Source organism: Carcharhinus amblyrhynchos, chromosome 14, assembly GCF_965287045.1.
Source record: "Carcharhinus amblyrhynchos chromosome 14, sCarAmb.v2.hapA, whole genome shotgun sequence".
Classification (NCBI taxonomy): domain Eukaryota; kingdom Metazoa; phylum Chordata; class Chondrichthyes; order Carcharhiniformes; family Carcharhinidae; genus Carcharhinus; species Carcharhinus amblyrhynchos.
Window position 1 is genome coordinate 78527302 of NC_137337.1, and position 25016 is coordinate 78552317.

The 25016-nt window shown below is 42.7% G+C and overlaps 1 protein-coding gene across 3 annotated transcripts in view; it reads left to right on the top strand.

Annotated features, from left to right (window-relative positions):
• The first annotated feature begins 6471 nt into the window (after nucleotides 1-6471).
• Nucleotides 6472-25016, top strand: part of aqr (aquarius intron-binding spliceosomal factor) — a 56898-nt gene continuing 38353 nt past the window's right edge. For 2 of the 3 annotated variants that reach the window (XM_080203163.1, XM_080203166.1), the window contains exons 1-12: nucleotides 6531-6588; nucleotides 9591-9699; nucleotides 11091-11147; nucleotides 11503-11543; nucleotides 12624-12659; nucleotides 12782-12902; nucleotides 14857-14997; nucleotides 18458-18526; nucleotides 19506-19606; nucleotides 19868-19944; nucleotides 24222-24286; nucleotides 24522-24638. In XM_080203163.1, the coding sequence (XP_080059289.1) occupies nucleotides 9625-9699; nucleotides 11091-11147; nucleotides 11503-11543; nucleotides 12624-12659; nucleotides 12782-12902; nucleotides 14857-14997; nucleotides 18458-18526; nucleotides 19506-19606; nucleotides 19868-19944; nucleotides 24222-24286; nucleotides 24522-24638 (900 nt within the window). In that variant the 5' untranslated portion in view covers nucleotides 6531-6588; nucleotides 9591-9624. Of the gene's footprint in view, nucleotides 6589-9590; nucleotides 9700-11090; nucleotides 11148-11502; nucleotides 11544-12623; nucleotides 12660-12781; nucleotides 12903-14856; nucleotides 14998-18457; nucleotides 18527-19505; nucleotides 19607-19867; nucleotides 19945-24221; nucleotides 24287-24521; nucleotides 24639-25016 lie in introns of all 3 variants that reach the window. The other variant, XM_080203165.1, reaches the window with a different exon arrangement.

Genomic DNA, 25016 nt, shown 5'->3' on the forward strand with positions numbered 1-25016 from the left:
ATGCACCTAAACTGCACGCCTTTTGGACTGTGAGAGGAAACTGGAACATCTGGAAGAAACCTGTGCAGACACTGCACAGACAGTGACCCAAGCCAAGAATTGGTCCCTGGTGTTGTGAGGCAGCAGTGCTAACCACGGTGCCACCATGCCTGTGCCCAAGAGATGGTGTATACCAATTTTTAGCTCATTTTGTTTTGTAGATAGGTGGCTGGGATTTTCTGGTCTTACTGTAATGAATGGAGTTTTGGCTTAGGGATAAATTCTCTGTTCTTGCTGGCAGCAGTGGCCAGGCAAAAGAGATTGGAGAATCCTGGCCATTTCTCCTTTAGTCTCTTTGTTCCATCCCTCCCAATATCCAATTTTCATTTCTCTCTCTTCCTTGACCCGATTTGTCACTGAAATCACCCATCCCCATTCACAAGTCCTTGCACTATTTGTTTCCCAATCTTTTGAACTGATTGGTTGAGGAGATACATAAGAACATAAGAACATAAGAAATAGGAGCAGGAGTAGGCCATCTAGCCCTTCAAGCCTGCCCCGCCATTCAATAAGATCATGGCTGATCTGTCGTGGCTCAGTTCCACTTTCCCGCCCTCTCCCCATAACCCTTAATCCCCTCGCTTATCAAAAACCCATCAACCCGCATCTTAAAAATATTTAGCGAGGCAGCCTCCACCACTTCAACGGGCAGAGAATTCCAGAGATTCACCACCCTTTGAGTGAAGAAGTTCCTCCTCAACTCCGTTCTAAACCGCCCCCCCTTTATCTTGAGGCTGTGCCCCCTAGTCCTACTATCTTTTTTGAGCGGGAAGAGTCTCTCCACCTCTATCCTATCCATCCCATTCATCATCTTATACGGAGTACTTCCTTCCTCACTCAGATCCCAGGTGCCTTGTTACCTCCACTGCGACTTTATCCATTAATATTTCTAGCAACTCACAGCACAAAATACGATCAAACTTAAATAGATAAGGTGGATAGTGTTGAATTCACTCCAACAGAAAATTATGACCCATTAAAGAAATAGATGAAGCTAAAGTATGTTGCAAGTTCAGCAAAAATATGAACACAGACTTGGAGGAAAGCAGTGGAAGAGAAGAATGAAATATTTGAAGTATTAACTTTGGAAATAAATGCTGAACTAACTCGCTCTGATAGCAACACAGGAGGGCTAAACAGGGGTAGCCTTGAAAGCTGTGTAACTGCAAAGGGATACACCTTATGATAAATGGATCTTTGTCTAATCCCCACAAATACTGGAATGTATTTGAATACGATTGCAGCACTGCCAACCCCCCCAACACTACACACACACACACACACACACACACACACACACACACACACACACACACACACACACACACACACACACACACACACACACACACACACACACACACACACACACACACACCATGCCAGGACATATACACAACAGCATGAAAAGTCCTCTACCGTCACTCCTCTTGTAAAAGTGGCTCCAGTGTCTACAAACATTAGAGCAACATACTTATTTTGCACAGTCTGTACACTTAATAAGGGATTTTATGTCAGAATCTCCCTCTTTGGTGTACATTTTTATGTGGGGACTAACTTAGCCAAGTTTTCAAATACAGATGGTATTTCAAACAGCCTCCAAACAAAATGAAATGAATTAACTTTTGGCCATTAACCTGGATTGAATATTAAATTCTGAAAGCCACATACTGAGAATCAACAGGGTGATTGCCATGAACATCCTGCATGGAAAACCCGTGTATAATAAAAACAACATGGATTTATTGAAGATGACTTATATAGTGGGGACAGGAGGAAATTGTTAATATCTTGTACATTTACAGTCTATTTTATTCTCCAGGCTAGGACTTCTGTTCATTCATAAATAAGACAGTTGTGAGATTTACTGAAGTTTACTTATCTGTTGTCTGCTCAAACCCATGGCCTCTAACCTAGTCTACATGAAGCAAAGACATGACCTTGTCCAGAGAATGTTCCTGAATATGTGTTTGTGCAGTCTTAAAGTGAATTAAAGATAAAATGATGTCTAGTTCTTGAAATTGTGAACTTTGGCCTCTTCTTCCTAATTTAAAGAATATTGATTAGGGGCAGTCAGCATGGCTTTATGAGTGGAAAATCATCTCTCACAAATTTGATTGAGTTTTTGAATGGGTAACCAAGAAGGTAGATTAGAGCAGTGCAGTTGATGTTGTCTACATGGACTTTAGCAAGCCCTTTGACAAGGTACCGCATGGTAGCTTGTTGCATAAGGTTAAATCTCTGGGATCTAGGGTGAGGTAGCTAAGTGGATACAAAACTGGCTTCTTGACAGAAGCCAGAGGGTGGTTGTAGATGGTCGTTCTTCCAACTGGAGGCCTGTGACCAGTGGTGTGCCTCAGGGATCAGTGCTGGCCCCACTGTTATTTGTCATTTATATTAATGATTTAGATGAGAATAAAGGAGTTATGATTAGTGAGTTTGCAGATCACACCAAGATTGATAGCACAGTGAAAAGAGTTATTTCTGATTGAAAAGAGATCTTAATCAATTGGGCCAGTGGACTGATGAATGGCAGATAGAGTTTAATTTAGATAAATGTGAGGTGATGCATTTTGGTAGATTGAACCAGAGCAGAACTTACTCAGTTAATTGTACGGCATTGGAGAGAGTTACAGAACAAAGAGATCTAGGGGTACAGGTTTATAGCTCCTTGGAAGTGGAGTCACAGGTGGACAGAGTGGTGAAGAAGGCATTCAGCATGCTTGGTTTCATTGGTCAGAACATTGAATACAGTAGTTGGAACAGCTTGTTGAAGTTGTACAAGACGTTGGTAAGGCCACACTTGGAATACTGTGCACAGTTCTGGTCACTCTATTATAGAAAGGATATTATTAAACTCGAAAGAGTGCAGAAGAGATTTACTAGGATGCTACTGGGACTTGAGGGCTTGAGTTAGAAGGAGAGGCTGGATAGACTGGGACTTTTTTCTCTGGAGCGTAGAAGGCTGAGGGGCGATCTTATAGAGTTCTATAAAATAATGAGGGGCACAGATCAGTTAGATAGTCAATTAAACTAGAGGGCATAGGTTTAAGGTGAGGGGAGAGATACAAAAGGGTCCAGTGGAGCAATTTTTTCACACAGAGGGTGGTAAGTGGCTGGAACAAACTGCCAGAGGTTGTAGTAGTGGTGGGTACAATTTGGTCTTTTAAAAAGCATTTAGACAATTACTTGGGTAAAATGGGTATAGCTGGATATGGGCCAAATGTGGGCAATTGGGATTAGCTTTGGGGTTTAAAAAAATGGGCTGCATGGACAAGTTGGGCCGAAGGCTGGTGGTGGAATCGGAGTGCACGAGACCGGAGAATTCCGGCCAATGTTTTGCGCGGGGAGGGAGAAGTGTAAATTAAAAGCAGATACAATGGTGTTCAATGGATGAGAGGTCAAATCAGTTCAGCTGAGACCACACGACCGAGAGGATAAGACCTCAATTACAACTTGCTGTCCAGCAATTATCAACATAAACAGAAATAAAACAGAAATGTTCAATAGATCCTTCAGACCGTATGAGCATTAGACCATTGGACATAGGAACAGAAGTAGGCCATTTGGCCCATCAAGTCTATCATATCAAAGTTACCCCATTGTCTTCAGTATTACAGTTAGCATTCTCATGTCAACTGTTAATAGGCTGCACTTCAGTTCTATTAACCTCCTGTGAGATGGCATGGTGGCACGGTGGCTAGCACTGTTGACTCACAGTGCCAGGGATGCAGGTTCAATTCCAGCCTTGGATGAGGGAATGTGTGAACTTGCACATTCTTCCCATGTCTGCGTGGGTTTCTTCCGGATGTTCTGGCTTCCTCCCACAGTCCAACAATGTGCAAGTTGAGTGAATTGGCCATGCTAAATTTGTCCCTTAGTGTCCCAAGATGTGTAGGCTTGAGGGGTTAGCCATGGTAAATGCAGGCAGGGGTGGGGGTTGCAGGGATAGGGTGGTGGATAAGGTCTGGTTGTGATATTCTGTCAGAGAGAGTGGGTGCAGACTTCTTCTGCACTGTAGAAATTCTGTGATTTTGCTAAAATTGAGGAATACTAAAATCGTTGGCCTTAACCTAAAAAGCAAATAAAATACTTGGAAGGGCTACATTTAATAAAATAAAGGCAAGATACTGCAAATGCTGGAGTCTGAAACACAACTAGAAAATCTGTTGGAAAATCTCAGCCGGCCTGACAGCATCTATGGAGAGAGAATAGAACCAACGTTACCTGCCTGGATGACCCTTCCTCATAGCTGGCATTTAAGAAGCATGTCCACCAATCGGGTGACCTTGTTGACTCATTTATTAATAATTTATACGGGATGGTAGACGGCTGTGAATATGGAGATATAAAATCTGAAATTAATTGGGATAGAATCCCTGCAGAGCAGAAGAAGGCCATTTGGCCCATTGAACCTGCACCAATCCCACTCAGATCCTATCCCTGTAACCCCATATATTTAGCCTGCTAATCCCCCTGGCACCAAGGTGCAATTTGGCATGGTCAATCAACTTAACCTTCACGTCTTTGGATTGTGGGAGGAATCCGAAGCAACTGGAGGAAACCCACACAGACATGGGGAGAACATGCAAACTCCACACAGACAGTGACCCAAGGCCAGAATTGAACCCGGATTCCTAGCGCTGTGAGGCAGCAGTGCTAACCACTGTACCACTGTGCTGTAGGCGTACAGGACTACGCACTCTCACACATGCTGCAAGCAAAGGAACAGCGACACTTTGAGAAAGCTAGCCAGATAGTTAGACAGTCTCAATTCCATGAGCAGCACAGGTTCATTTTAAGAGGAGGAAGCAAACTCTGGTACAGAGGGAATCTCACATTGCAGTTAATTAAACAGCACAGAAACAGAGTTATTCCAGGCCAAGGGAAGAAATATCCCAACTGACCAGTAGCGACCATGCCAGTGCTGTGGACCAAAGTGCCCCCACAGGCATTATCAATATCCTGCAATTTCACATGACCCTTTCAGTGTAGGAGGGTTGTACACTTCAGCAAACTGCAAAGCCAAAGCATCTAAATGCACAGAAGACCTAAAGATGATTCATGTGGGCAAGACTGCACAGCAAGAGGACACACTGTCATGATTCTTGCATGAGGTCAAAGATCCTGGATTTTCATATTGGAAAGTGCCACCTCGCAATCTTTAAATTGGACATGGGATTAAGTGTTACGGCCAATCAGACAAAGTTTCATGGTATGCATGCCCGCATGCTCAAACCATTCGTCAGCCAATACATCCATCCAATTGTGGCATACCACCTTCCTTTGCCAATTACAAAGATACATTACCCAATTTAATGATACATGAGCTAGCCAAGCAACCTCCACTACCCCCCCTCCCCATTACCAATATACCTGGTAAAGTGAAACGCTCAAAGAAAGTAACAAAATCAAGCAATATTTTTTAATGTCCTGATGAATTTTTCTCCAGTGTTGCACACAGCAGCTTATGGGAAATTACTGTTCAATAATATTTAGGGTGGCAGGGTGCCACAGTGGTTAGCACTGCTGTCTCAAAGTGCTGGGGATCTGCTTTCAATTCCTAGCTTGGGTCACTGTCTGTATGGAGTCTGCACATTCTCCCCTTGTCTGCATGGGTTTCCTCCAGGTTCTCCGGTTTCCTTCCACTGTCTAAAAGATGCGCTGGTTAGGTGCACTGGTCACACTAAATTCTCCCTCAGTGTACCCGAACAGACGCTGAAGTGTGGCGACTAGGGGATTTTCACAGTAACTTCATTGCAGTGTTAATGTCAGCCTAATTGTGACACTAATAAGCTAAGGTAAAATAAAACCAAAAGAGAAAATGCTGGCAATCTCAGCAGGGCTGACAGCATCTGTAAGGGGAGAAAAGAGCTGACGTTTCGAGTCCAGATGATCGTCAGCTTTGACAAAGGGTCGTCTGGATCGAAACGTCAGCTCTTTTCTCCCCTTACAGACGCTCTCAGACCTGCTGAGCTTTCTAGCATTTTCTCTTTGGTTTCAGATTCCAGCATCTACAGTAATTTGCTTTTATAATTTAAAATAGAATGTTGTTAGTGTAAGTTATTCTGTTTCCAACGTGAAATAAATATTTTTTGAGCTGAAAGAAAGTATTCAGATTGGCTTTAAGATAATGAGTTCATTTTGAAGAAGCTTCTTGCTGCATGCTCAGTGAGAATATTGTGCTGAGGAGTGTGCCCAGTTACTGGGTGAAGAGAGTTCCAAACATTGATTGAGCAAAGAACCCTTTTATAATTAAACATTGCCCAATCTGCTGCCCTAGTCCCAGCTGGGGTTGCAGTGATTAGACATTTCTCAATACATTGTGCGCAGGACACGATGTAAAGACTTTGCAGAAAACAGTCTTTAACCTGGGAAAAAAAAGAAACAAGTTTGTCCTGAAGTTTCCAACTTTTGTCACTGACTCTGAGCCCAGCCTCTGGGGAGCCGGAACTGAGAGCCGGCGCTCTGGGTGCTGGGGGGACGGGAATCGCGGGCGGAACGGAAGTGAAGGGTGAGCAGCGGAGCGAGAGCGGGGACGGACTGGGGGTGAGTGGGGGGAGGTGAGTGGGGGAGTGGGGGGGGGGGTGAGTGGGGGAGTGGGGGGGGGGGGGTGAGTGGGGGAGTGGGGGGGGGGGGTGAGTGGGGGAGTGGGGGGGGGGGGTGAGTGGGGGAGTGGGGGGGGGGGGTGAGTGGGGGAGTGGGGGGGGGGGGTGAGTGGGGGAGTGGGGGGGGGGGGTGAGTGGGGGAGTGGGGGGGGGGGTGAGTGGGGGAGTGGGGGGGGGGGTGAGTGGGGGAGTGGGGGGGGGGTGAGTGGGGGAGTGGGGGGGGGGGGTGAGTGGGGGAGTGGGGGGGGGGGTGAGTGGGGGAGTGGGGGGGGGGTGAGTGGGGGAGTGGGGGGGGGGTGAGTGGGGGAGTGGGGGGGGGGTGAGTGGGGGAGTGGGGGGGGGGTGAGTGGGGGAGTGGGGGGGGGGTGAGTGGGGGAGTGGGGGGGGGAGTGGGGGAGTGGGGGGGGTGGTGAGTGGGGGAGTGGGGGGGGTGGTGAGTGGGGGAGTGGGGGGGGGTGAGTGGGGGAGTGGGGGGGGGTGAGTGGGGGAGTGGGGGGGGGTGAGTGGGGGAGTGGGGGGGGGGTGAGTGGGGGAGTGGGGGGGGGGTGAGTGGGGGAGTGGGGGGGGTGAGTGGGGGAGTGGGGGAGTGGGGGGGGGAGTGGGGGGGGGGTGAGTGGGTGAGTGGGGGGGGGGTGAGTGGGGGAGGGGGAGTGGGGGGAGTGGGGGGGTGAGGGGGGAGTGGGGGTGAGGGGGGAGTGGGGGTGGGGGTGGGGGGTGGGGGGGGGGGAGTGGGGGTGGGGGGGGGAGTGGGGTGGGGGGAGGTGGGGAGTGGGGGGAGGGGGAGACGGAGAAGTGGGGGGGGGGAGACGGAGAAGTGGGGGAGGGGGGAGAGACGGAGATGTACTGGACATGGAGAGGGATATGGGGATGTGGAAGATGGTTGTATGGGGATGAAGGGGGTTGGAAGCATAGAGGTAGATGAGACCAACAAGTTTGTCAAGTTGAGCTCATAACTGCTACCTAAACAGCCTGAGTGGTGCTGTAAAATTAATGTTATATTTGTGGAATGTCAATTTTCCCCATTATGGTTTTATTGATTAGTGTTTGTTAAAGGGATTTCAGGTTCAACCCTAGTCCCATGCCTGTATCCCGGTCATTTTTTCATTCAAATTTTAATAAAAAGTGAAAATTCCACTATAATTCCGGTTGATTTTCTGTCTGTGAGAATACTTCCCTGCAATTGGATGCTTACCCTGATTGATGACATCACTGTCGCTGGGCACCAATCGATTCCCTTCACTTGGAGCTAATGGATAACAGGACTGGGAAATCTGTTTCACAGCTGAATGTTGTTCCTCTGCCACTGGCTATGGAATCCACAATGTAATTGTGGGATTGTCACTGATAGGATTGAATAGTAAAAAATAAAGGAATAGTAATGACACCTATATCACTGATAATTAAAAAAAAGCCTTAATTGACTGGTATCCTTTCACTTCACTTTTGCAAGTGTAAAATTATTCCCTTAATCAAATCCCTCCTATTTCTAGAGTCATGTGTTATAGTGTTTAGAGTCAGAGTCTTTACAGCACCGAAAGAGGCCCTTCGGCCCATTACGTTTGCATCGGCGGTCAAGTAAACGGTCATTAGCCTTTGGAATTCTCTTCCTCAAGGAGCAGTGGAGGCTGGGATATTGAATTGATTCAAGGCTGAATTAAATAGATTCCTGATAGAGGAGTTGAGGGTTACGGAGGGCAGGCTCAAAGGCCGATTACTCCCAAGTCTGATGGCTGTGATTTCCTTCTACCCGGTGGAACGTTTTCCGGTGGCAAAGGCACCTAATGTTGGCTGCTCGCGGGATCTTCCAGTCCTGCCGAGGTCTATGGCATTTTGCACGGCTTTCCCACTCCACCATCAGGAACCTAATGCTGGTGGGACATACCTTCAGTGGGACTGTATATACTTTCTAATGTGCGCTCTGTAATACCTGTCTTTTTACTTTACCTCACTGTTTGATTTATTATTGTCACATGTATTAACATACAGTGAAAAGTACTGTTTCTCGCGTGCCATACAGACAAAGCATACTGTTCATAGAGAAGGAAATGAGAGTGCAGAATGTAGTGTTACAGTCATTGCTAGGGTGTAGAGAAGGATCAACTTAATGTGAGGTAGGTCCATTTAAAAGTCTGACAGCAGCAGAGAGTTTTTGAGTTGGTTGGTATGTGACCTCAGACTTTTATATCATTTTCCTGATGGAAGAAGGTGGAAGAGAGAATGTCCGGGCTACATGGGGTCCTTAATTATGCTGGCTGCTTTTCCAACGCAGTGGGAAGTGTAGACAGAGTCAGTGGATGGGAGGCTGGTTGGTATTATGTTTACCTTAAAATATTGTTTAGTGTTCTTGTAGCAACTAGACTGTTGTGAATTGCAAATGTTGACCTTCAGCAGCAGGTTAGAAATAGTCATGACTGTGTAAATAGGCTGATGTGAAATTCATAAAGAAATGAAATGCATATCGGTTTCAAAATAACTGAAATTAATTTCTCAGCTAGTCCATTGTGGATATTTAGTAAAGGGGGAGTTAAAACATATCTCCAAATATTTACAGTAATTCTGGAAACAGTCACCCGATGTTTTGTAAACTTGAGCCAACCAGAAACAATTGAATTTGAAACTGTCTTCTCCCCCACATATCAATAATGCCGATACATTTGATGATTCCTTAAGTTCTGAAGAGCAGAAGTGGGAAATTACTTTTTTACTTTGGTGAATATATATGTGTTACTTTATAATTCTTTAGGTTATGGGCCAAAGTGCTGGACAATGGGATTGGAATAATTAGATGGTTTGTTTTTGACCAGCACAGACACAAAGGGCCAAAGGGCCTTTTTCTTTGCTGTATACCTCTTTAACTCTGATAGTAAACTATGTATTCCCATAATTGTTTCTTACTTCAATTGACGATAAGGCAGATTCTTACAGCTTATGTTATTTCCCCAGTTCTGATTCTGACAGATAGCAGATTAACCAGAAAATGGAGTCTGTGACTCAGGGAAAGAAAATGGTGGCACCAACTGTATCTCAGATAAATGCTGAATATGTTACCCAGGTAAGAGTTCTGGTGGTTTGCAAATGGCATATCAGTATTTCCAATCGATCTATCTTTGTATTTGGTACTAAAAATATAATCCAGATCTTTTTCATCAGGGACTTAATTACACTGTTTGTGGCGGTAATCTTTTCAAACAAGAGGTTGTGTGATGTCTCTGTCAAATTTTGTCATGTGTGATAGCTGTAGTTGTTCTGGACCATATGTTGGATGTACTCTTTATTTCAAGATTTAGTACAATATTGTTGGATTGGGCAGACAAGTGGCAGATGAAGTTCAATACAGAGAAGTGTAGGGTGATTTAGTTTGTCAAGAAGACCATGGAGAGAGAGTATAAAATAAAGGGAACAACTCTAAAGGAGGTGCAGGACAGAGAAACTTCAGTGTGTATGTACATAGGATGACTGGGCATGTTGAGGGAGCAGTTAATGAAACATATATATCTTGGGCTTTATTAATAGGGACGTTGAATACAAGAGTAAGGAGGTCATGTTGAACTTTGTATAAGGCACTCGTTACGTCTCATCTGGAGCACTATCCAGCTCTGGGCACCGTACTTGAGGAAGGGGATATGAAAGTATTGGAGACGAGATTCACAAGAATGATTCCAAGATTAAAGAACTGTGGCAATGAAGATAGACTAGAGAGGTTTGATCTGTTTTTCCTTAGTAAAAAGAAGGCTGAGAGGAGAATTGAGAGAGGTATTCAAGATCTTTAGGGGTATGGGCAGGATAAGTAGTGAGAGACTGTTCCCGCTCAAACGAGTGTCATGAACTCGAGGGCACAGATTCAAAATGATGGGCAAAAGGAGTAAAAGTGATATGAGGAAAATGGATTTCATACAAAGGGCAGTTGGAGTTTGGAACAAAGTTCATGAGAAGGTGGTGGAGGCAGATTTGATCAAGATATTCAAAAGAAAATTAAATTTCTATCTGTAAAGAAAAGATGTGCAAGGTTACCGCAGTAAGGCAGGGGAATGGGACTGGGTAGAAGAATCTTTCAGAAAGACAGTGCAGACTCGATGGAACAAATGGCCTCCTCACTGTAAAGATCCTGTGATTTCACGAATGATGTGCCAGTTTATGTTACCTCGGATAAAACATTATATTTTATACTTAAATATCTAGTTCTCTGTTTATCTTTAATTTGTCCCGAAATTTCATTTTGGTAAAGAGGTAAAGAATTTCTTGGACAGTGAGTGAGGCCATCCTTATTAAATGAGGCACAGGTAATGGAACACGAAGAGTACATCTACTTTTAATCCACTAGATGTTGTATTTGGCAAAAATATGCTGCCTGACTGTACAATTAAAGCTGTGGTGTGGACTTGCACAGATCTACCATGTCAGTTTGGACTGAAGCGTTTACAATGTTTATCTTCATGTTTTCAGCTATCAAATAGATATTGGGCACCTCATGTAAAGAAAAAAATGACGTTTGATTCTAAGGTAAATCATGCTTTGTTTTCTTGTGTTGGAATCACGAATATTGTTCAGAACTTTTGTGAAAAGTGGAAGCAGCAGCATAATATCACAGTGATTGCCTCAGCTACAGATTTAGATAACCAGAGATTATTATAACCCAGGCTTGTAGTGCAGATTGGACATTCAAATTTGATCAATATAATTCCTTCCCAATACTCTGAATGCAATCTAGCTGTACCTGTGTCATAGAAGTGGTTCAATAGATCTGTTTTCATCTCACGTCCCCACACAAAAAATAATCAGTCTCAATGCTGAGGCATTGGAAATAAATTAATTCATTCCAGTATTATGTATTCCTTTCCTTTCTGTGTTGGAACAGGTCATTGAAGATGTGTATCAGAAAGAGATTGTAAAGACGAAGTAAGTTGCACATACTGCTGTGAGTTTTTTTTAAAGCATATCTACTACCTTGTGCTAAACGATCTATGAGCTCTAAAAATGTGCTGCATCACGTCATGCAGATGGCCATTATTTTGGTCTTATTTTTGGCACTTGAGTACTTTTCATTGAAATTTTATGTGCCATTCTATGTGAAAAAGTGCTAGCTCCCTCCATAAAAGACCTAGAATCAGGAAATGGAAATAAATTTTATACTGCTATAGAAATGACAAGGTTGGGGAAGAGTAGATGTTCCAAAGTAAACGTGAGATGAGAGCAACAGTGTTGCAACTTGAGGCACCACATACCCTTTCACTTTCAGTATAATCAAGAATATAAACATCGGAATGAACATGTTTATCTCCACAGAATCCAGTGTTGTGTTTTGGAAGGCCTAATTTAAACATTTGATTTGTTTTCTAACCGGAAAAAACTTTAATTAGGACCTCGTGCTAAACCATATGAAGAGCTTGTCTTGAAAATGAGCTTGCGTTAAGTATCATTCTTTTGAATTTGGGGGAGGGGGAGAAACAGTGGATCTGTCCAGTTGAATTCTCGCTCACTTTCCTGAGTTTTTTTTCCTTAAAACTTACTTAAACAAAAGGAAGAGAAACTTTATCAAAGTTAAGAACTTTTTAAAAATAAGCCTGGTGTGGCACGGTGGCACTGATTCCTCAGTGCCAGGGACCCGGGTTCTGTTCCCAGCTTGGGTACTATCTCCCTGTGTCTGCCTGGGTTTCCTCCAGATGCTCTGGTTTCCTCCCACAGTCTGAAAAAGATGTGCCAGTTGGGTGCATTGACCCGAACAGGCGCTGGAATCAGGGGAATTTCACGGTAACTTCATTGCAGTGTTAATGTAAGCCTTACTTATGACTCATAAATAAACTTTAAAAAAAATTTGTTTTCTGTCAAATTTCACATTCCATTTTGGTACTTAGGGAATTTATGCCCAAGTCTTAGTGCACCTTCCCCTTAATCTTGATGGCAGGGCTGAGGCAACATTGTTTTTACATGGTATTGAGTCAAAAATATTTGCCTACAGTAAATATTTTTACTTTACAGGTTTGCAATTAGAAAAATTATGCTGCTTGAATTCAGGTAATTTTTCCATGGTTTGGAATTTTTTTCAAGAAACAACATTAATGGAATTATTTATGAAAAAATATTATGGTGAATGATAAGTCTCCAATTTACTTTGTATTCTCTTATAATGTTGATAGCCAGTACCTGGAGAATTATCTCTGGCCAAACTATTCCCCTGAAGTGTCCAGCAATGCCTATCTGATGTCCATTTGTTGTATGGTGAATGAAAAATTTCGGGAAAATGTTCCTGCTTGGGAGGTAAGAGGCAATTGTCTATCTGTTTGTAGAACTCGCTGTTGCTTCCTAATCTTTATTGAAAGTTATGTTCAGTTTTGAAGACTGAGGACGTCCCCCAGGAATGCTGCACCAAATGGTTTTGAGGTCATGGTTTTCCAGCCCTGTCGCGGCAGGACTCGCCACGGGAGATTCCGTGGCCCAGCCAAATGTTCATTGACTTTGGGCAGGATTAGATGCAAGCAGAACTGGAAAGTCCCATCTGCGATTTCCATACATTCCTGCTTTCGTTGTGAGCAGTTGCAAATTGTCACTCCACTCCCAAGGCGTAGAACATTAGACACAGAGCAGAGTAGACCATTCAGCCCTCGAGCCTGCTCCACCATTCAACCAAATCGTGGCTGGTCAGTTTGTGGCCTCAACTTCATTTTCCTGTTATACCCCGATAACCCGTGATACTTACAGCAGTCTGAAATCTGCCTAGTTCAGCCTGGAAGCAATCGAATGACCCAGCTGCACTGCTGATGGAGGGACAGAATTCCAACGACCCTCTGACAGAAGAAACTCCTAATCTTGGTCTTAAATGGGAAATCCCTCATTTGTAAATGGTGCCTGCTAGTGCTAAATTCTACCATAATGTGAATCCTGTCAGTACCTACTCATTAAACTGTAAGACATAGGAGCAGAATTAGGCCACTCGGCCCATCGAGTCAGCTCCGCCATTCAGTCATGGCTGATGTCAAATCTGTTACCGTGTCAAGTCCCCTCAGATCTTGCAGTAAGTTCATCTTTCATTCTTCTGAACTCCGGTGGGTAAAGTCCCAACCTTTCATCATAAAAGTTGATCTTGATGTAGTCATCATGACTGGAAATGTTGGGGGTAATTCTCCCAGTCTGCCCGCGGTGGGTTAGCACAGAGAATCTGGCAAGAGGTGAAGACTTGAAAACCCACTGGTGTTAAATCACATTGCAATCCCCTCATCCGCACTTCATTCTGACAGGTGGCGCATAAGCAATTTGTATTCATTTGCATCTCATGAATACTCATTAAAACATCTGCCCGCCTGCGTACCATCAGGAGTTTCGAGCTTGCATCCCTCCAGCGTCAAAGCTGATTGTTAATGGGTGGCATTTACAGACAGTTCCCAGATTGCCAGAGGACTTCAGAGTGAGGGCAGCAACTTTCTGCCACACTGCTGCGCCTCTCCTGATGTGCTGTACGTCATTGTGCCAGGGCAGACCGATTCCTCCCTACATCTCCATCCCCAGCTGCCCCGCATGGTCAGTACTATACTGCTGGACCCTTGGACCCTTCTGTTTCACTGACTCAGATCAGTACCTTGTCTGGGGTTTGGGAGTACAGGGCTCTCCTTTCCCCTGGTATGGCACAGCAATGTCTATGTGGGTAGCACTGACCTACAGCATTCATGCAGCCACCACAACAAGAGAAGCACATGGGTAAATGAAGGTGAATGATAGAAGGTAGAGAGAAGACCAAGACGCCAGCATCTCCACATCATGATCAGGCACAGTCCATTTTTGATTATTTTCCCTAGATTCTCCTGATTGTTTTTGTGCCTGGGAATGAATTTTGGAATATAGTGTAAGGATATTCGACTCGTACACGTGAATGGGGGTTTGATACTTAGGCATCCACTATACTTCCATGTAAAAAATGAACCTAGCACGATGTGAACTGAATTCTAGCAGCAAATGCAAAAGGTAAAGTCAAAATAAAAATGCCAGAACTGAAATATGGCTCTTGAAATTTCAGTTTTACAAATTGAAAATGACAAAAACATTTAGAAAATAATTCTGTCAGCCAGCACTGCGACAGCTGTGAAAGCTGCACGTGATCAAAATCATTGCAAGCCCAATGGAAACGTTCATATTTTTCTGTACAGTAGGTATTGCTTTACCTGATTTATTCCATTTTCATGTTAATCTAATGAATTGCTTTGTATCTTTTTTGTTTTAGACATTTACACAGAAGCCCGAACACTTTCCCTATTTCTTCAAGTGTATTTTGACTGCATCTCTTGCTGAGGAAAATAAGGATCTTACATTACGGGAACAGACTGTCCTCTTGGTCTTTCTTGATCACTGCTTCAACAGTTTGGTAAGTATGAAGCATGTACTAGTATACAGTGAGAAGTATTGTTTCTCGTGCAATATACAGACAAAGCATTCCGTTCATAGGGAAGGAAAGGAGAGAGTGCAGAATGTAGTGTTACAGTCATAATTAGAGTGTAGAGAAAGATCAATTTAATGTGAGGTAGGTCCATTCAAATGCCTGATGGCAGGAGGGAAGAAGTTGTTCTTGAGTCGATTGGTACATGACCTCAGACTTTTGTATCTTTTTCCCGATGGAAGAAGGTGAAAGAGAGAATGCCCGGGGTGCGTGGGGCCCTTAGTTATGCTGGCTTCTTTTTCGAGGCAGCAGGAAGTGTAGACAGAGTCAGTGGATGGGACGCTGGTTTGAGTGATGGACTGGAATTTGTTCATAACCCTTTATAGTTTATTGTGGTCTTGGCAAGAGCAGGAGCCATACCAAGCTGTGATACAACCAGAAGGAATGCTTTCTATGTGCACCTGTAAATGTTGGTGAGAGTCATAGTGGACATACCCAAATTTCCTTAGTTGTCTGAGAAAGTGGAGGCATTGGTGGACTTTGTTAACGATAGCGCTGTTAAGGGGGGGGGGGGAGCGGGGGGTACCAGGACAGGTTGTTGGCGATCTGGACACCTAAAAACTCGAAGCTCTCGACCATTTCTACTTCGTCCCCATTGACCATCTTAATTGAAAATTAATAGTTAATATTCAGGTTGTCATATTAGTCAAACTCCCTCCTCCTCTGGTTCATAACAACACATTTTGGATGAGCGCAAGACAAGTTGTGATGTAGTATATAGGGCATGTTATGGATAGGGACATAGGTACAGGAACAGGCCACTTAGTTCCTAAATCCTGTTGTCATTCAAACCTGAAACACACTCTTCAATTCACCACATCTCCACTCACTCACTAATAATCTTTTTCAGTCAATCATAACTAATATTGATAGGAACACTGGAACATATGCTCAAGCCTGTTCTACCACTCAGTAGGTTCATGACCCATCTGCGACCTAACTCTATAAACCTGTTTTGCTCCATAGATCATTGGACAGTAAAATGTTAGCTATTATTAAAGATGTTATTGCAGGGCACTTAGATAAATTTGAGATAATCAGGCAGCAACAGCATGTTTTTCTGCAGGGGAAGCCATGTTTAATGAGTTTATTGGAGTTCTTTGAAGGAACCATGTGCTGTTGATAAAGGGGAACCGGTGGATGTACTGTACTAATTTTTCAGAAGGCATTTGATAAAGACCACATCAAAGATTATTGTGAAAAATTAAAGCTCATGATATAAGGGGTAACATATTGGTATGAATTGGCTAACTAACAGAATACAGGGAGAATAAATAGGTCTTTTGGTTGCCAAGAGTGGTGTGCCACAGGGATTGGTGCTGAGGCATCAACTTCTTATAATTTAATTAAATGACCTGAATGGGTTGCTACATTTGCTGATGATTGCTTGGCAGGAAAGTAAGTTGTGAAGAAATTACAAAGGGATATAAACAGGTTAAGTGAGTGGGCAAAGATCTGGCAAATGGAGGACAATGTGCACAAATGTGGCATTGTCCGTTTGGTTGGAAGAATATAAAAGAAGCATATTATCTAAATGGTGAGAGATTGCAAAGCAGAGGATTTGAGTGTCCGAAGCACAAATTGCAAAATGTTAGTATGCAGATGCAACAAATCATTAGGTAATCTAATAGAATGTTATTGTTTAATGTGAGGAGAACTGAATACAAAAGTAGGGAGGTTATGCTTAAGTTACGCAGTGCATTGGTAAAACAGCATCTGGAGTACTACGTACAGTATTGGTCGTCTTATTTAGGGAAGGTGTAAATGCATTGGAAGCAGTTGAGAAGGTTTCCAGACTAATAAAGTAAAGTTTATTCATTAGTCACAAGTAAGGCTTACATTAACACTACAATGAAGTTACTATGAAATTCCCCTAGTCACTACACTCTGGCGCCTGTTCGGGTCAGTGCACCTAACCAGCATGCCTTTCAGAATGTGGGAGGAAACCAAAGCACCCAGAGGAACCCCATGCAGACACAGGGAGAATGTGCAAACTCCACACAGACAGTGACCCGAGGCTGGGATTGAATCCAGGCTCCTGGCCCTGTGAGGCAGCAGTGCCAACCACTATGTCACCAAATTCTCTTCCCCAGAGAGCATTGAAGACTGAGTCATTGGATTTATTCTAGACAGATTTATGATAAACAAGGGAGTCAAAGGTTATGAGGTGCAGACATGAATGTGGAGTTGAGATCACAACCAGACCAGCCATGATCTTATTGGAAGGTAGAGCAGGCTCAAAGGGCCAAATGGCCTACTGCTCCTGCATCCTGGGTTCCTATGTTTGGTTGCATCATGCCTGTAATTTATCTCCTTGCACAATTACTTCTCGAATCAGAAGATAAGTTACCCATTCCGCTCCTGACACTTCATAATCTGCTGCTCCAAAGCACAAAGATGTTCAGCTATCTATCCTTGAATAGTCCAAGATGTCCAACACTGTGCGTCAGGAGTTATAGTTGATTTTATATTGGGGTTGTGTAAGTCAAAAGCAGAAATGACCCAGTTGCTTTTTGAGAGGTTGGAACATATGGTTCTAGTTTGCTGCTTATCTTGCCCTTCGTGCACTCTGATGGTGTAAAATATGATTTCAAACTATTTGAATTTCACTTTTACTTAATATAATTGCGATCTTTATTTTACCTTTGAGGAAAGTTGAAAAATCTTAGATTGTTACTGATCTGTCAGATGCAAAACACACAATATTTTCAGAATTAAAGATTTGGTTTCTTTGTTCTAGAGTCCTGAAACTTTGAATGTGGTTGATACTGTACTGTACTGTGCCACAAGAGGGCTCAGCTGAGCATCTTAGAACTTTAAACATTTTCTATGGCTTTGATTTGATTTGTTATTATCATGTGTGTTGGGATACAGTGAAGAATATTGTTTCTTGCGCGCTATTACCAACAACAGTCATAGAGTACAGAGCGGAGAAGGAAAGGAGAGGGTGCAGAATGTAGTGTTGCAGTCATAGTTAGGGTGTAGAGAAAGATCAATTTAATATAAGGTGGGTCCATTCATAAATCTGACATTGGAAATAGGAATTTAGCACTCTGCTGATAATTTGACTTGTGTTAACTAATGTATAAAGTTTTAGAGGGAATATTTCTAATGGTTTTTCATTCTTCAATATCAGTTAAACTTGTCTTTTTCCTGAACAAAGTCTTATTTTATAATATAAATGAGTTTTAAAGGCAACATTGAAATAATAAATTAAGGTGGCCTTGTTCATATTTCCTAAAGCAATATATTTGGTGTTGGGATGTGTACTGCTATAGGGAAATTACCATTTATTTGCCGGTGTATTAGTCAATAAAGCATTATTTCCATCAGTGTAAACGGTGTTGTTTGTGAACATGTTTTCAACCAGTGAAATACCTTGTTTCAGGAAGTAGATCTAATCCGGGAACAGGTGCAGCGGCTGATATCTCTTCCAATGTGGATATGTCTACTTGTGGTAAGTTCAGTGATCGCTCAAAGTCTACATGAAATAATTTCAGAGAATGGAATTTCATTGTATCCCGACAGTGCAGAAGGAGGCCATTCAGCCCATCAAATCTGCACCAACTCTCTGTCCGAGTATCTTAACCTGACCTTCCTCCCGCTCTATCCCCATAACCCCACTTGTGGTGAATGTGTGGAAATCACTACCACCGGATCTAGTTGAGGCCAAAATGTCTGATTTCAAGAAGAAATTAAATATAGCTCTAGGGGCTAAAGGGATCAAGGGATATGGGGGGGGATCAGGTGGAATTTGATGATCAGCCATGATCAAAAGGAATGGTGGAGTAGGCTCGAAAGGCTGAATAGCCTACTCCTGCTTCTGGTTTCTGTGTTTCTAACCCCACATGTTCACATCGCTAATCCACCTGACCCTGCACATCTTTAGAGTGTGGGGGAAACCAGAGCACCCGGAGGAAACCCACGCAGAAACGGAGAGATTGTGCAAACACCACAAAGACAGTGACCCAAGGCTGGAATTAAACCCAGGCCTCCGGTGCTACAAGACAGCAGTGCTAATCACTGTGCCACCCTGTTGCCCCATAATGTTGCACAGCTTTACAACATACACCTTTTTGCTGAGAAGTTTCTTTGAAATTCATTTGTTGTCTTTCATCAGACACTCTCCCATTGCCTGAAGTGCTTAGTTTATCTTTGACATAATTAAGGGCATTGCTGATTAAAACATGGAACTGGGACACAATTACTGAGTCTCACTGATTTGATTAGGTTTGATTTGAATTATTATTGTCGCATGTATTAGTATACCGTGAAAAGTATTGTTTCTTGTGCGCTGTACAGACAAAGCATACTGTATATAGGGAAGGAAAAGAGAGAGTGTAGAATGTAGTGTTACAGTCATAGCTAGGGTGTAGAGAAAGATCAACTCAATACAAGTTGCTAAACTGTTAACATTAAACCTGTATTTTTATTAGTCACGACTTGAACATGAACTGAAAAAAACCCCAAAGCTGAGGAAATTCTGGAATCTAATTAAAAAGAAGGAAGAGAAATTGGATGAAAAATCTGCAGAACAGTAAGTCTATTTTAGTATCGCCTGTGAATTCTGGACTGTCCGTTCTGTCAGACTGGGGTCAGTGTAGTCTTTATGGTGTTCTGTTTATTCAACTGGCCTGGTAAAACAGCTACTGTCTGCTCAGATATTGCCTATTCTTCACTGGCGTTTGCTTTGAGTATTTAACAGGATGGAATTTCAGAAAATACTACTCAGTGTGAAGTCACTTCATGTTGCACTGAAAATAATGCAACAATGTTATCTTTGTTTCTTAACATAAAGGGCAAATCAAGAAAAGCGATTCCTTTCTTGTCTGATCAGCAAGTTCCTTGGCGTGTTAAAAAGCATTCCTCCTTCAGGTAACTGTGCTATCATTCTTTGTTAATCCCTCTCTTGGCTTTTCCCTGATCAAATGTTAACAGTGGGGCCAAAACACTGATTCTCTTTGTTGCAAATTTTGATATAGAGGACTGAAATTTGGGTTGCACTTCTGCTGCACAATAAATTTTAGTGAGATTGGTTGCACGCAGGTGATGCGCCTGTCCCCAGAGTGATTTTGATATCAGCAATGGGAACATCAGAGTAAAACCCTGAAATTCTGCCATTTATCATGCCGCTCCTCCGAATTGCATGTTAAAACTGCACTACATGGCCACTTAAAGGACCTAACAGGGACAACAGTAAGCTTCCCCTCCGAGGCCATGTACACTGTTCCGTAAAATCACATACAAATCAGTAGTCAGTCTCCCCGCAGGGTGAAAGTATAAATTTCCGGCCCATATCTCATAGTGTACTGTGCACATAGAGCTTCTTGATTTGATTTGATTTGTCACATGTGTTAGTATACAGTGAAAAGTATTGTTTCTTGCGCGCTACACAGACAAAGCAAACCGTATATAGGGAAGAAGAGAGAGTGCAGAATGTAGTGTTACTGTCATAGCTGGGTGTAGAGAAAGGTCAATTTAATGTGAGGTAGGTCCATTCAAACGTCTGATGGCAGCAGGGAAGAAGCTGTTCTTGAGTTGGTCGGTACGTGACCTCAGACTTTTGTATCTTTTTCCCGATGGAAGAAGGTGAAAGAGAGAGTGTCTGGGGTGCGTGGGAGTCCTTAATCATGCTGGCTGCTTTGCCAAGGCAGCGCTAAGTGTAGATGGAGTCAATGGATGGGAGGCTGATTTTCGTGATGGATTGGGCTTCGTTCATGATCTTTTGTTCTTTGCGGTCTTGGGCAGCACAGGAGCCATACCAAGCTGTGATACAACCAGAAAGGATGTTTTCTATGGTGTATAACTTATAACTCGTGTGTCTATCCTTATTTGCACTTTGTGCTGTACTTAAATCTACCTCGGTGCTGTTAGTGTAGATGTGATGGATAAGGGCCATGGACACGAGTGGCGTTTGACTGCATGCTGCTATTGTGAATGTCTTGGGGACAAGCCCTTCTCAGTGGCTTCAGGGAGTATCCAGGATGTGACCTTGCTGCAGGTTCATGAGTAGCCTGGTTCAACATTGTGTCACCAGCATGAGCAGGGAACTGACTGAATGGGTCACACTAACAGGAGACAGGATCGTATCATAAAGGTGAACTCATGCACTGACTCCTGGATCTGGATGCTCACTGATCAGAGAGAGGACCAGCCTGAGCTTGATCCTGAGAGATACTGACCATTTGCACAGTTTGCACACTTCACAATGGTGTCAGCACATGACCTGAAAGTAGCCCTGGTGACACCATTAGAAATTTGGGCACTGTTTACAGCATTGAACATTTCAGTGTGGTTTCCATGTTATGAAGATTGCTTGCATGCTTTTTTTTGCTTGGTGGCATATGAGTGTTTGAGGGACATACTGAATCCCACTTTTTAAATCTGTGCTTTCTGTGCCACCTTTATTATAATTTATTTTAAAATGCTGCCGTACCCAGTGTGCTTTATAAATGAAACTTGTGAAAATATGAATCAATTATCATTCTAGTTTTGGATGTTTCTCTTAACTGAGTTATGGATTAGATTGAATTGGAATTTTCAGCTCTCCCTTATCCTAAACTATAAAAATAACGGATATTAGAATTCATGACAGTTGTGTGGAGAACAGCATTTTATGCAAATCTCCAATTGCCGTGATTCATTTTCTTGCCTATTAACTCTTCCACTAAGTCAACAGTTTTGATTCTATCTCTAACAAAACATTTTTAATTTAGATACAGGATGGTAAAGCTCAATATAAAACTGATTTACATTGACATTGTTTAGTTTAATTTCATAATAGATCTACTCTACTTCAATCAAAATTTACTCTGCGTAAGTTTTGCTGATGTGCCTTATCAGGTGAGGGAGAAATAGGATTGTACGTATTGGTGATGATAGATTGAACCCCCTGAGGTTATGTCATTCTGTTTTGCCACTAGAGTGTGCTGTGCAGCTGCTTTGGATGATGGGAAATTATATTTCAGTCTTTACCATACGATGCAGATTCTCCTGAAGATTTATTCTGTACAAACCTGGAGACATCATTTATAGCTTCAATTAAAAATTCAAATTTAGTAGTTCATTTAATCAACATTCAAGTTCTGAACATGAATATTCTTTGTAATGGTGTTAGAAATCTTAGAATTTACAACACACGTGAAGGTGCTTTTGGCTTTTAGGACTGAGGTGAGGAGAAATGTCTTCACCCAGAGGGTGGTGAATGTGTGGAATTCACTACCACAGAAAGTAGTTGAGGCCAAATCGTTGTGTGATTTCAAGAAGTAATTTGATACAGCGCTTGGGTCTAAAGGGATGCAGGGCGAAGGCAGGATCAGGATATTGAATTTGATAAAAGCAAAATACTGCAGATATGGAAAAAAAACAGAAAATGCTGGAAAATCTCAGCAACTGTGACAGCATCTGTGGGGAGAGGACAGAACGAAATTTTTGAGTCTGGGTGATCCTTCATCAGATTCATGAGATTTCCAGCAATTTCTGTTTTTGTATTGAATTTGATGATCAAAATGAATGGCGGAGCAGGGTGAAAGAGCCGAATGGCCTACTCCTGCTTCTAGCTCGTACGTTTCTATACCTGTACCAATGCTAGTTCATCAACTGCATCCGATTGTGATAATCCCTCTTCCTTGCCTACTATGCACTCTTTTCATATTCTTTTTCAAATACTCCTCCAATTCCTTTTACAATGATATATAATCTGAGTTGGTTGTCTCCTGTAGTAAAACTTCCAATAGTCTAATGAACCGCTGTGTGGGAGCAGGTTTCTTCCAAATTCCTCCTCCTCTTGTTCGGATGGTTCACATTCACCAGTGGAAACAATCTCACATTTACTCCTCTAAAGCCCATCACCATTTTGGAACTAGTGACTGGTAGATTTTCCTATAACCTTTTCTGTGAAAACAATGTAATTTCCAACCTTATCTTTGCAACTGGAGCATTTCATTTTGGGTATCCTTCCAGTGAATCTTTACTCTTCACATCATTCTAACAGCCTTCCTGTAATGGGATGCCCAGAACTGCAAATGGTATCAAAATTGTGATCTACCCAGTGTCTTGTACAAATTCAGCCTCTCTTCTTTGCTTTTACGTTTTATATTCTCATACATAGAGGTGGCACAGTGGTTAGCATTGCTACCTCCCAGCGCCATGGATTCGGGTTTGATTTTAGCTTCAGGCGGAGTTTCCCCATGTCTGTGTGGGTTTCCTCCCACACTCCAGAGGTGTGCAGGTTAGATTGATTGGCCATGTTAAATTGTTTCTTAGTGTCCCAAGCTATATAGGTTAGGGTGATTAGCAGGGTAAGTATGTGGGTAGGGCCTAGGTAAGAGCGGTGCAGACTTGATGTGTCAAAGGACCTCGTCCTGCACTGTAAGAAGTCTATAAAAGATATAAATCTCAAATCCCAAATATGTTTTTATGGCTTTCTATCTGAAGCCCACCCAAAGATCATGAACGTAGTCCAATCCATCATGCAAACCAGCTTACCATCGATTGACTCAGTCTACACTTCCTGCTGCCTCGGCAAAGCAGCCAGCATAATTAAGGACCCCATGCACCCCGGACACTCTTCCACCTTCTTCCGTCGGGAAAAAGATACTAGAGTCTGAGGCCATGTACCAACTGACTCAAGAACAGCTTTTTCCCTGCTGCTGTCAAGACTTTTGAATGGACTTACCTTGCATTAAGTTGATCTTTCTCTACACCCTAGCTATGACTGTAACACTACATTCTGCACTCTCTCATTTCCTTCTCTATGAACGGTATTGTATAGCACGCAAGAAACAATATTTTTCACTGTATGTTAATACGTGGCAATAATAAATCAAATCAAACATTTAAGAATCAATTATTTTATAGTGAGTGAGTGTTGCCCCTTAGACTTCTCATGAGCCTGTCGTCCACATTCAGGAAATAATCTTGTGCAAAATGCCTTCACAACATATCTTCCAATAGCTGTAGTTTTTCTTTAATTGTGACTCCTCTATCCCATTTCCCTTCGAGCCCTCAATTAAATATGTTCACTCAAGGTTTATCCCAGATATCTAGCTACTCTTGTAGTTCTCCCTTTTCGCATAACATTTGTGTGAACAGATAACTGACATAGACCCACATCTTGCATTATTATATTAACTTATTTATTTATAACGTAGGAACGGACGGCATGGATAAGATTCATTATTGTGAGAGATTTATTGAATTAATGATCGATTTGGAGGTGAGTAGTTACTGTATTCATAGGATGTGTGTATAAATTCTAAATTAATCTTGGTTAACAAATCAAAATAGCCTGCTGTGTTTGCTCTAAGACTGACATTAAATTGAATATTTGATTAAATATTTTTATGTGTGCAATTCATGTAGGATTTACAAAATGGGATCTTTCTATTGATGGTTAGTTGAAATGAAACAAGGTTCATTGGTCAATTTGTCACTTATCTATTTCCTTAAAGGCACTCCTGCCAACTCGAAGGTGGTTCAACACAGTGCTGGACGACTCTCATCTAGTCACTCACTGCTATCTGTCTAATCTGGTCCAAAGAGAGAAGGAAGGGCGACTTTTCTGTCAGGTGAGATGTGTCAGCAACCAAATATTGCCACTTTTACTTACAAGAGGAGGAAGTAAACAGCTGCCGACCACATCCTGTTGCCCTTTTGAAATTGTATTCACGCTTCTGTCAGCTGTGCTGTATAGAAGCAAGTTGGCAGAGTGTTGTGATGACTGTTGGTTGAGAATTCCCACGGTGTGCTGCGCTCTTGAAGGGGAATGTTATTGTGGTGGCAAAGTGGTTATCACTACTGCCTCACAGCGCCAGAGACCTGGGTTCAAATCCGGCCTTGGGTGATTGCGTGGAGTTTGCACATTCTCCCTGTGTCTGTGTGGGTTTCCTCTGGATGCTCCGGTTTCCTCCCACAGTCCAAAGATGTGCAGGTTAGGTGAATTGGCC